At 43.7% G+C, this 13,215-nt stretch overlaps 1 protein-coding gene across 2 annotated transcripts in view; it reads right to left on the bottom strand.

Moving 5' to 3' along the window:
• SLC15A2 (solute carrier family 15 member 2) overlaps window positions 1-12,504 on the bottom strand; it is a 77,541-nt gene extending 65,037 nt beyond the window's left edge. Inside the window, exons 1-2 of one of the 2 annotated variants that reach the window (XM_073647516.1) lie at window positions 12,360-12,504; window positions 7,737-7,798 (exon numbers count right to left, since the gene is read on the bottom strand). In XM_073647516.1, coding sequence (XP_073503617.1) covers window positions 7,737-7,798; window positions 12,360-12,387 — 90 coding nt within the window. In that variant the 5' untranslated portion in view covers window positions 12,388-12,504. Of the gene's footprint in view, window positions 1-7,736; window positions 7,842-12,359 lie in introns of those variants that run through there. The other variant, XM_073647515.1, reaches the window with a different exon arrangement.
• Window positions 12,505-13,215: the final 711 nt, after the last annotated feature.

The raw sequence follows: 13,215 nt of genomic DNA, 5'->3' as shown, positions 1-13,215 counted from the left end.
TGATATATACCGTATACTGATGATACATACCATATATATACTGAATACTGCTGATATATACCGTATGCTGATGATATATACCATATATATACTGAATACTGCTGATATATACCGTATACTGATGATATATACCATATATATACTGAATACTGCTGATATATACCGTATACTGATGATATACACCATATATACACTGTATACTGCTGATATATACCGTATGCTGATGATATATACCATATATACACTGTATACTGCTGATATATACCGTATACTGCTGATATACACCATATATACACTGTATACTGCTGATATATACCGTATACTGATGATACATACCATATATATACTGAATACTGCTGATATATACCATATACTGATGATATACACCATATATATATACTGAATACTGCTGATATATACCGTATACTGATGATATATACTATATATACACTGAATACTGCTGATATATACCGTATGCTGATGATATACACCATATATATACTGAATACTGCTGATATATACCGTATACTGATGATACATACCATATATACACTGAATACTGCTGATATATACTGTATGCTGATGATATACACCATATATACACTGTATACTGCTGATATATACCGTATACTGATGATATATACCATATATACACTGTATACTGCTGATATATACCGTATATTGCTGATATACACCATATATACACTGTATACTGCTGATATATACCGTATACTGATGATACATACCATATATACACTGTATACTGCTGATATATACCGTATACTGATGATACATACCATATATATACTGTATACTGCTGATATATACCGTATACTGATGATATACACCATATATACACTGTATACTGCTGATATATACCGTATGCTGATGATATATACCATATATATATACTGAATACTGCTGATATATACCGTATGCTGATGATATATACCATATATATACTGAATACTGCTGATATATACCGTATGCTGATGATATACACCATATATACACTGTATACTGCTGATATATACCGTATACTGATGATACATACCATATATACACCGTATACTGCTGATATATACCGTATACTGATGATATATACCATATATATACTGTATACTGCTGATATATACCGTATACTGATGATATATACAATATATATATACTGAATACTGCTGATATATACCGTATGCTGATGATATATACTATATATACACTGAATACTGCTGATATATACCGTATGCTGATGATATACACCATATATATACTGAATACTGCTGATATATACCGTATACTGATGATATATACCATATATACACTGTATACTGCTGATATATACCGTATACTGATGATATATACAATATATATATACTGAATACTGCTGATATATACCGTATGCTGATGATATATACCATATATACACTGTATACTGCTGATATATACCGTATGCTGATGATATACACCATATATACACTGTATACTGCTGATATATACCGTATACTGATGATACATACCATATATATACTGTATACTGCTGATATATACCGTATGCTGATGATATATACCATATATACACTGTATACTGCTGATATATACCGTATGCTGATGATATACACCATATATACACTGTATACTGCTGATATATACCGTATACTGATGATATATACAATATATATATACTGAATACTGCTGATATATACTGTATGCTGATGATATATACCATATGTACACTGTATACTGCTGATATATACCGTATGCTGATGATATATACAATATATATACTGAATACTGCTGATATATACCGTATGCTGATGATACATACCATATATATATATACACTGTATACTGCTGATATATACCGTATGCTGATGATATACACCATATATACACTGAATACTGCTGATATATACCGTATACTGATGATACACACCATATATATATATACACTGTATACTGCTGATATATACCGTATGCTGATGATATACACCATATATACACTGTATACTGCTGATATATACCGTATACTGATGATATATACCATATATATACTGTATACTGCTGATATATACCGTATACTGATGATATATACAATATATATATACTGAATACTGCTGATATATACCGTATGCTGATGATATATACCATATATACACTGTATACTGCTGATATATACCGTATGCTGATGATATACACCATATATACACTGTATACTGCTGATATATACCGTATACTGATGATACATACCATATATATACTGTATACTGCTGATATATACCGTATACTGATGATATACACCATATATACACTGTATACTGCTGATATATACCGTATGCTGATGATATATACCATATATATACTGTATACTGCTGATATATACCGTATACTGATGATATACACCATATATACACTGTATACTGCTGATATATACCGTATACTGATGATATATACCATATATATATACTGAATACTGCTGATATATACCGTATGCTGATGATATATACCATATATATACTGTATACTGCTGATATATACCGTATACTGATGATATACACCATATATACACTGTATACTGCTGATATATACCGTATACTGATGATATATACCATATATATATACTGAATACTGCTGATATATACCGTATGCTGATGATATATACCATATATACACTGTATACTGCTGATATATACCGTATACTGATGATACATACCATATATACACTGTATACTGCTGATATATACCGTATACTGATGATATATACCATATATATATACTGAATACTGCTGATATATACCGTATACTGATGATACATACCATATATACACTGTATACTGCTGATATATACCGTATACTGATGATATACACCATATATACACTGAATACTGCTGATATATACCGTATGCTGATGATATATACCATATATATACTGTATACTGCTGATATATACCGTATAGTGATGATATACACCATATATATATACTGAATACTGCTGATATATACCGTATAGTGATGATATACACCATATATATACTGTATACTGCTGATATATACCGTATGCTGATGATACACACCATATATATATATATACTGAATACTGCTGATATATACCGTATACTGATGATATATACCATATATACACTGAATACTGCTGATATATACCGTATACTGATGATATATACCATATATATACTGTATACTGCTGATATATACCGTATACTGATGATATATACCATATATACACTGAATACTGCTGATATATACCGTATACTGATGATATATACCATATATATACTGTATACTGCTGATATATACCGTATACTGATGATATATACCATATATACACTGAATACTGCTGATATATACCGTATACTGATGATATATACCATATATACACTGAATACTGCTGATATATACCGTATACTGCTGATATATACCGTATACTGATGATACACACCATATATATATACACCGTATACTGCTGATATATACCGTATACTGATGATATATACCATATATACACTGTATACTGCTGATATATACCGTATACTGATGATATATACCATATATATACTGAATACTGCTGATATATACCGTATACTGATGATACACACCATATATATATACACCGTATACTGCTGATATATACCGTATGCTGATGATATATACCATATATACACTGTATACTGCTGATATATACCGTATACTGATGATATATACCATATATATACTGTATACTGCTGATATATACCGTATACTGATGATATATACCATATATACTATATATAATGATATACACAGATGCACAAACATTTGTCTTTGGAGCGTTGGAGGAAACCCAGGCAAACAATGGAGAACAAAAAAGCTCTGCGCAGATGTCGTTCTTGATAGGATTTCAACCCAGGCCCGAAAAGTGACATATAAACATATAAAATGGAGCGACTCCGACTCCTATAATCTATAATAAATTGGGTGCAGTCGTTCAATGCAGTTTGTGGGAAATATTTTTCCATAAGAATTTGGGAAAGTTATGAAATGTCCTATAAATGTCCGTCCTATTCCTGATCTGAGGGTCTGGACTTTACTGAGATGAATCTGTGCTGCAGTAAATTCATCACTTACACATGAGCCGCGTATGAGGGGGTCGGAGCCGTGTATGAGGGGGCCAGAGCCGTGTATGAGGGGGTCGGAGCCGTGCATGAGGGGGCCGGAGCCGTGTATGAGGGGGTCGGAGCCGTGTATGAGGGGGTCGGAGCCGTGTATGAGGGGGCCGGAGCCGTGTATGAGGGGGTCGGAGCCGTGTATGAGGGAGTCGGAGCCGCGTATGAGGGGGTCGGAGCCGTGTATGAGGGGGTCGGAGCCGCGTATGAGGGAATCGGAGCCGTGTATGAGGGGGTCGGAGCCGTGTATGAGGGAGTCGGAGCCGTGTATGAGGGAGTCGGAGCCGTGTATGAGGGGGTCGGAGCCGCGTATGAGGGAGTTGGAGCCGCGTATGAGGGAGTCGGAGCCGTGTATGAGGGGGTCGGAGCCGCGTATGAGGGAGTTGGAGCCGCGTATGAGGGAGTCGGAGCCGTGTATGAGGGAGTCGGAGCCGTGTATGAGGGGGCCGGAGCCGTGTATGAGGGGGTCGGAGCCGTGTATGAGGGGGTCGGAGCCGTGTATGAGGGGGCCGGAGCCGTGTATAAGGGAGTCGGAGTCGTGTATGAGGGGGTCGGAGCCGTGTATGAGGGGGTCGGAGCCGTGTATGAGGGGGTCGGAGCCGTGTATGAGGGAGTCGGAGCCGTGTATGAGGGAGCCGGAGCCGTGTATGAGGGGGTCGGAGTCGTGTATGAGGGGGTCGGAGCCGTGTATGAGGGAGCCGGAGCCGTGTATGAGGGGGTCGGAGCCGTGTATGAGGGGGTCTGAGTCGTGTATGAGGGGGTCGGAGCCGTGTATGAGGGGGTCGGAGCCGTGTATGAGGGGGTCGGAGCCGTGTATGAGGGGGCCGGAGCCGCGTATGAGGGGGTCGGAGCCGTGTATGAGGGAGTAGGAGCCGTGTATGAGGGAGCCGGAGCCGCGTATGAGGGGGTCGGAGCCGTGTATGAGGGGGTCGGAGCCGTGTATGAGGGGGTCGAAGCCGTGTATGAGGGGGTCAGAGCCGTGTATGAGGGAGTAGGAGCCGTGTATGAGGGAGCCGGAGCCGCGTATGAGGGGGTCGGAGCCGTGTATGAGGGGGTCGGAGCCGTGTATGAGGGGGTCGGAGTCGTGTATGAGGGGGTCGGAGCCGTGTATGAGGGGGTTGGAGCCGTGTATGAGGGGGCCAGAGCCGTGTCTGAGGGGGTCGGAGCCGTGTATGAGGGGGCCGGAGCCGTGTATGAGGGGGTCGGAGCCGTGTATGAGGGGGCCGGAGCCGTGTATGAGGGGGTCGGAGCCGTGTATGAGGGAGTCGGAGCCGCGTATGAGGGGGTCGGAGCCGTGTATGAGGGGGTCGGAGCCGCGTATGAGGGAATCGGAGCCGTGTATGAGGGGGTCGGAGCCGTGTATGAGGGAGTCGGAGCCGTGTATGAGGGAGTCGGAGCCGTGTATGAGGGGGTCGGAGCCGCGTATGAGGGAGTTGGAGCCGTGTATGAGGGAGTCGGAGCCGTGTATGAGGGAGTCGGAGCCGTGTATGAGGGGGCCGGAGCCGTGTATAAGGGAGTCGGAGTCGTGTATGAGGGGGTCGGAGCCGTGTATGAGGGGGTCGGAGCCGTGTATGAGGGGGTCGGAGCCGTGTATGAGGGAGTCGGAGCCGTGTATGAGGGAGCCGGAGCCGTGTATGAGGGGGTCGGAGTCGTGTATGAGGGGGTCGGAGCCGTGTATGAGGGAGCCGGAGCCGTGTATGAGGGGGTCGGAGCCGTGTATGAGGGGGTCTGAGTCGTGTATGAGGGGGTCAGAGTCGTGTATGAGGGGGTCGGAGCCGTGTATGAGGGAGTTGGAGCCGTGTATGAGAGAGTCGGAGTTGTGTATGAGGGGGTCGGAGTCATGTATGAGGGAGTCGGAGTTGTGTATGAGGGGGTCTGAGTCGTGTATGAGGGGGTCAGAGTCGTGTATGAGGGGGTCTGAGTCGTGTATGAGGGGGTCGGAGCCGTGTATGAGGGGGTCTGAGTCGTGTATGAGGGGGTCAGAGTCGTGTATGAGGGGGTCGGAGTCGTGTATGAGGGGGTCGGAGTCGTGTATGAGGGAGTCGGAGCCGTGTATGAGGGGGTCGGAGCCGTGTATGAGGGGGTTGGAGTCGTGTATGAGGGGGCCGGAGTCGTGTATGAGGGAGTCGGAGCCGTGTATGAGGGGGTCGGAGATGGAGTCGGAGGTTTGGCTTACCGACTCCACAGCCCGGGTAGTAGATACAATGATGGGAGTGCTCCCAGGAGTAGTAGATACAATGATGGGAGTGCTCCCAGGAGTAGTAGATACAATGATGGGAGTGCTCCCAGGAGTAGTAGTAGATACAATGATGGGAGTGTTCCCAGGAGTAGTAGATACAATGATGGGAGTGCTCCCAGGAGTAATAGTAGATACAATGATGGGAGTGCTCCCAGGAGTAGTAGATACAATGATGGGAGTGCTCCCAGGAGTAGTAGTAGATACAATGATGGGAGTGCTCCCAGGAGTAGTAGATACAATGATGGTAGTACTCCCAGGAGTAGTAGTAGATACAATGATGGGAGTGCTCCCAGGAGTAGTAGATACAATGATGGGAGTGTTCCCAGGAGTAGTAGATACAATGATGGCAGTGCTCCCAGGAGTAGTAGTAGATACAATGATGGGAGTGTTCCCAGGAGTAGTAGATACAATGATGGGAGTACTCCCAGGAGTAGTAGTAGATACAATGATGGGAGTGCTCCCAGGAGTAGTAGTAGATACAATGATGGGAGTGCTCCCAGGAGTAGTACTAGATACAATGATGGGAGTGCTCCCAGGAGTAGTAGTAGATACAATGATGGGAGTGCTCCCAGGAGTAGTAGTAGATACAATAATGGGAGTGCTCCCAGGAGTAGTAGATACAATGATGGGAGTACTCCCAGGAGTAGTAGTAGATACAATGATGGGAGTGTTCCCAGGAGTAGTAGATACAATGATGGGAGTGCTCCCAGGAGTAGTAGTAGATACAATGATGGGAGTGCTCCCAGGAGTAGTAGTAGATACAATGATGGGAGTGCTCCTAGGAGTAGTAGTAGATACAATGATGGGAGTGCTCCCAGGAGTACTAGTAGATACAATGATGGGAGTGCTCCCAGGAGTAGTAGTAGATACAATGATGGGAGTGCTCCCAGGAGTAGTAGATACAATGATGGGAGTACTCCCAGGAGTAGTAGTAGATACAATGATGGGAGTGCTCCCTGGAGTAGTAGTAGATACAATGATGGGAGTGCTCCCAGGAGTAGTAGTAGATACAATGATGGGAGTGTTCCCAGGAGTAGTAGATACAATGATGGGAGTGCTCCCAGGAGTAGTAGTAGATACAATGATGGGAGTGCTCCCAGGAGTAGTAGATGCAGAACGTTCTGTTCTCTCTGTTATCAGACATTCTCCGCATTTCCTGAGACATTGATCCTTTAATCCTCTTTCTACTTACTCTCTGTTATGAATCAGGAATAGGAAGTAATGGCAGAAATATGCGGTGGTCCGGACGGAGCAGGGTGTCTGCTCCTGGGGGTCACAGCTTAGGGGTGACAACGGTTTAACCCCTGAATACTCTCATACTCTTTGGACATCACACTTACCGGTACTCTCTTGGTGGGACTGGACTCTTTGGAGAAGAATTTCTTCACTCCGGACTTTTGTCCTGGGGGAGAGAGAAGGAACAAGTCATCTATGGGGCCAGACATGGTGCTTCAGAGCTGCGCTCTCCAAACTCCCCGAACTTCATCCTCAGGTCTCCTCCTCCCTCCCTGCTGCCTCACCTCCTGGATCCTGCACCATTAACCCTTCCTTACCAGACTCCCAAATCCCTATAGGGCATTAACCCTTTTGTCCCCGGCCATCCCTCTATTTTTGCTCATGCTGAACCCAGACAGGAGATAGCAGGTGTCTGACAGTAATAAGGCCATGTTCCCACAGTGAGTTTCTGCTGAGTTTTTTTTACCCTGTGTACTTAAAAAAAAATGCAAGTAATCTATTTTACTATCAAAAACTCACCAAAAGCTCATTGTGGGAATGGAGCCTTAAGTTTTAGTTGCTGGAGGGCCCCCAATATCTGCCATCAGGGGTCCTGAATGGAGGGTCCTAGGAAACGTCTGTCAACCTTTAATTTACCGTCAGAGGACCTGTGACACAATAACTGGCGCTCTGATCATGTACAAGTTGTCCCCCATTAGATACTATACCCCACTGTTAACCCTCTGCAGCTCCTCTGTCTCACATGTGCCCCAGGATTCAGAGATGTGATCACCACAGGGCTGATAACACAGAACAATAGCTTGTATATCTGTGTCCTGCAGCTGACAGCTGTATTGCCAGGCTCCAAGCAGAGCACACAGATATCAGCTGATAAAACTCCCACATCCTGTCCCTTTAAATCTCTCTCTCCAGTGATTCTGCGCCCCCTACAGGCCGCACGTAAATCTTACAGAAATAAGAATCGCCCTTTCCACCCAGATGTGGTGAAGATTCTGACATTTCTGCAATTAGTAAATCATTGTCCAGAAGATGAGGCTCAGACATTGATTTGGGGGTGACTCATTTTATAGTGCGTGGCTCCTTTAAGGAGATAATGTCCTGCGATATCTCTGGTGACATTTAGCTGAGACTTCTTCAGAGATAAGAGATAAGAGATATGAGAAGGTCACATTGGACTTATACAGCGTTCACGCCCTTCTTATACTGCAAATCGCCCGTAATAAATATTTAATGCGATGAGACGACGACTTTAATAAAAATCTGGACATAAAAGATAATGCAGGAAAATCTCCCATCACCACCGCCCCAATGCAGAGACTAACACTGCCGAAATGGCCCATTGTACAGGAGAGGCCTGTGCGGCCAGCAGGGGTCCCGGACCCCCAGAGGACTAAGCAAAAGGGGAACATGAGCAGGACACATCCTGATACTTCTATGTAACTGCAGAGGTTTAAGCAGGGGCGGGGCCTCGCTGGAGGGCGGAGTCTATTTCTGAGTGGGGTTTATTGCAGTTGGGTGTTGGGGAGCACTTAGGGGGGATTCAGATTGTGCCAATCACAAGTCTCGTCCTCAGTGAGGTCTGTAATCCAGTGGCCTCCAGCTGCTCATGGCAGAACCCCCTTGTTTCACACGGCACCGTTCACATGATCAGGCTTTTGCTCCTGCTATCTGGATTGTATCTGTTTGTATTTGTAAAGTAGCTTTGTGCCTCTGTTGCTTCTATTTGTAGCTACATTGTGTTTCTGTAGTAAATATTTGTGTCTGTTTCTATCTGTCCTGTATGTCTAATGTCTATATCTGTGACTATTGTATCTATACGTGTATAAATATATGTAGTCTATCTGTATCTATATGTATCTATATGAATCTATATGTATCTATCTGTATCTATCTTTATGTATCTATCTATCTGTATCTATGTATCTATCTGTATCGATCTGTATCTATCTATATGTATCTATGTATCTATCTGTATCTATCTATATGTATCTATCTATCTGTATCTATGTATCTATCTGTATCTATCTATTTATCTGTATCTATATGTATCTATATGTATCTATCTGTATATATGTATCTATCTGTAGCTATATGTATTATGTATATATCTGTATCTATATGAATCTATATGTATCTATCTATATCTATGTATTTATCTGTATCTATATGTATCTATCTGTATCTATGTATTTATCTGTATCTATCTGTATATATGTATCTATCTGTATCTATCTGTATCTATATATATCTATCTGTATCTATATGTATCTATAAGTATATATGTATATATCTGTATCTATATGTATCTATCTATCTGTATCTATCTATATGTATCTATCTATATCTATGTATTTATCTGTATCTATCTGTATATATGTATCTATCTGTATCTATATGTATCTATCTGAATCGATCTGTATATATGTATCCATCTGTATCTATGTATTTATCTGTATCTATCTGTATCTATATGTATCTATGTATTTATCTGTATCTATATGTATCGATCTGTATATATTTGTATATAGTGGATTTGTTCACACGTCTGATTTTCATCCATGGCGGTCAGGACACAATCTGCTTTTATGCACCATCACTTATTAACACTTATAAGACCAAGTACAGTTTCCTATGTTAGAATTTCACTGTATCTGTCGTACATTGGACGTTCTACGTTTCATCCGTGTGGGATCCGCTTTTTCGGCACACCCATAGACTCGAATGGGCGCAGATTTGGTCTGTGATTAAAAAAAAAAGTCATCTGAACAGCCCCATAGAATAACATTGGTCCGACAGGTGTCCGTGTGACATCAGTATTTTCACAGGCAGAAAGTCCGATGGTGTGAATGAGCCCTTACAGACGGTGAATATTCTAGTGTTAATCTGCCCCAATCCACCATGAGCTCCCAGGTCTCCATCGCTGTCGCTGTGGTACGAGGATCTTTGCATCAGTAGATTATGAGGTCGTCCATTGTACTAAGGCCGGGTCTCACCAGCGTATGTTCTGTCATCGGAGAGAATCGGACCGGTTCTGCCAATCACAGTGTGATCAGATTCTCTCAAATGAGGAAAACATGGAAAAAAAATGTCTCCATCTCCTCCTTCAGTTAACCCATAAAAAGCAGCCTGTACTCCGATGTCACCCGATGCAATCTGATTTTTTTGACCCATTGACTTGTACGGCCGAGTGCGATCTGATTTGCAGATGCAAATTGTGCTGCGATTTTTTCCTCGGAAAGAGCCCCCTCTGTGATCGCCCCCTGGTGCTGGGATATTGTACTGACGGACGCCTATAATGACAGGTTATGGAGCGGTTATACTGGATAATCTATAATCTGCAGTTTATCAGGTTGTAAACCAGGAATTGACCGACCATTACTCTGCTCTGTGCGTCTGCAAAAGTTGTGAACCAAGGCAGACGAAGCGGGCGCATAAACCTGCCGTCGCCACATAAACCCACCCCAGGAGGTGACCAGACGTACAATACAGATTATAGGGGATGGGGGGTAACCATTTGGCAAATTATATTATTAAATATTGGCTTTTATCCTGTGGGTCGCCCCCAATACTGACACAGGTGACGCCTCTAGGACCTTCACTAATCAGAGGATGGGGGTCCAGCACAAGATGGGGGTGCGGCACACACAGGATGGGGGTCCGGCATACGCTGCACTCAGCTCTATTACCCATAGACTTCAGTGGAGAATGCTGCGGCTGGGAATCAGTGGATGGGGGGTCACCCATAGACCCCTGTGCTTCCTGCATTTCTGGCTTAGTCTGTGGATATGGCAGCCCCTCCTGGTGAGGAAAGAATATGGGGGCTGGGGGTGTCTCACTGTCAAATCTGTCATACAGACGACTGACAAAAGAGCATGAAAACCCTACGGATCTGGATCAGTAGCCCCCCCAACATTGCCAAAACTAGACATAACTATGAGGAGAGAAATCAGGGTCTCCCCATCAGAATTGTGGCTGTGGAAGGGTTAAAGCTGTTCTGCCCTGAGACTCGTGTCTCTATGAGGGGCGCGGGCGCTCAGGTGCCCCCAGATAATCAGACACTTTCCTGGCACCGGTTCCGCTCCGGCTCTTGGCGCTGATCGTCCATTAGGATTATCCCAGTGATGGAGTAAGATTGTAATTATGTCCTACAGCTCCAGAGTAATGGAAGAAAGAACTGCGGCAGCCCCTTATCTCAGCTCACCGCCAGGTCAGCTACAACCAATGTCAGGAGACCCCACAAATCCCACCCTGGAACTGGGGGCACATGGGATCATGTGTGACTATAATTAATCGCCAGTCCTAGTTTTATCTGTTTCTGGGAAAGCTGGGTGACAGTCCCACATGGCCGCCCCATGGGAAATCAGTCATCCTTCCCAGGGTCTTGTATGGCAGGAGCTTGGGAAAGCCGAATGACAACTGCTCCTGGAAAGAGACAGATCCGACCGGCGATGAACAAAATCTGCACAAATTTCACAACATTTCTAAATATATTGTAAAAAAAAGAAAGAGACTGAGACCCCGCAATCAATCGTGCACCCCCAAAACAAAAAAATTTACTTATTACAACGCAGTCAGCAACCAACATCCCCTACAAATATCAGATGTGACAATCATCAGCAAAGACGGGGAATAGCAGAAAGTTCTGTAAAGTTTGTCCCAAACTCTAAATCATGAGTGTCCTAAAGCTGACAGCGCGGGGGAGGGGAGGAGAGCGGAGAATGATCTACCTGAGGACAGGTCGCCTCCTTCGCCCATGGCTGGATCTTGTGCGCTGCGATCTCCTGGCAGAATGTGCCCCAACCCCACCGATCATCACACTTTTCAGCTCCCAAATTCTGGTGAATGATTCACCCGCCGGGTCCTGCCCTCTGCCCGGGGCCAATAACATCCCCAGGAGGCTTCCACTCATTAGAGGAGATGTGAGGGGTAATTATCAGGAACCTTTGGACTGGGCCAAGATGTAAAGGATGAAGTCCGTAGATCCTGGAGGAACCTGAGAGATCCGAGGATGAAGAGACACAATATTACTAATGTGCGGATACAAAGTGTCTGATCACAAGTTATCCCGACGATCACGACATCGATCAGGAAACTCCGCGGCTCAAGAACCAATGCCGAAAAAAAACCTTCCAGGCTGTTATGTGGTGAACAACATTGAAGCATTCATTAAAGCAGTCCTCCTCCTCCTCCTCCTCTTCCCATCAAAATTTGTACCCTCTTAGTATATTGCAGTCACCTCATTATACAGCGCTGTGCACTTACAATTGCTCATTTTTCCTTTCTACTCAGATAATTCTTCTCTTTTCCATTAGGTCTATGATATCAAGTGATTTATAACTGAGGAGCTGAATCCTTCTAAGCTCTATGTAGAAGCAGCAAATCATCACTGCAAAAGTCCCAGGCAGGGGGGTGGGGAAGCAGCTGGGTCAGGAGCTGAAGAGGGGAATGATAAAAGCAGGGACAAGAGACTTCCTGTATCTACATAGAGCAGAGAAAAGAGAAGAATTAACTGGGTAGAACGGGAAAATGAGCAATTGTAAGCACACAGTGCTGTATAATATGATGGGTGCAATATAGTAAGAG

This window comes from Phyllobates terribilis, unplaced genomic scaffold (genome assembly GCF_046119375.1).
Source record: "Phyllobates terribilis strain yellow unplaced genomic scaffold, ASM4611937v1 Scaffold_9__5_contigs__length_417890890, whole genome shotgun sequence".
In the NCBI taxonomy this organism is placed as follows: Eukaryota; Metazoa; Chordata; class Amphibia; order Anura; family Dendrobatidae; genus Phyllobates; species Phyllobates terribilis.
Note: the sequence above shows the minus strand (reverse complement) of the source record. Positions and strands in the feature narration are given on the sequence as shown.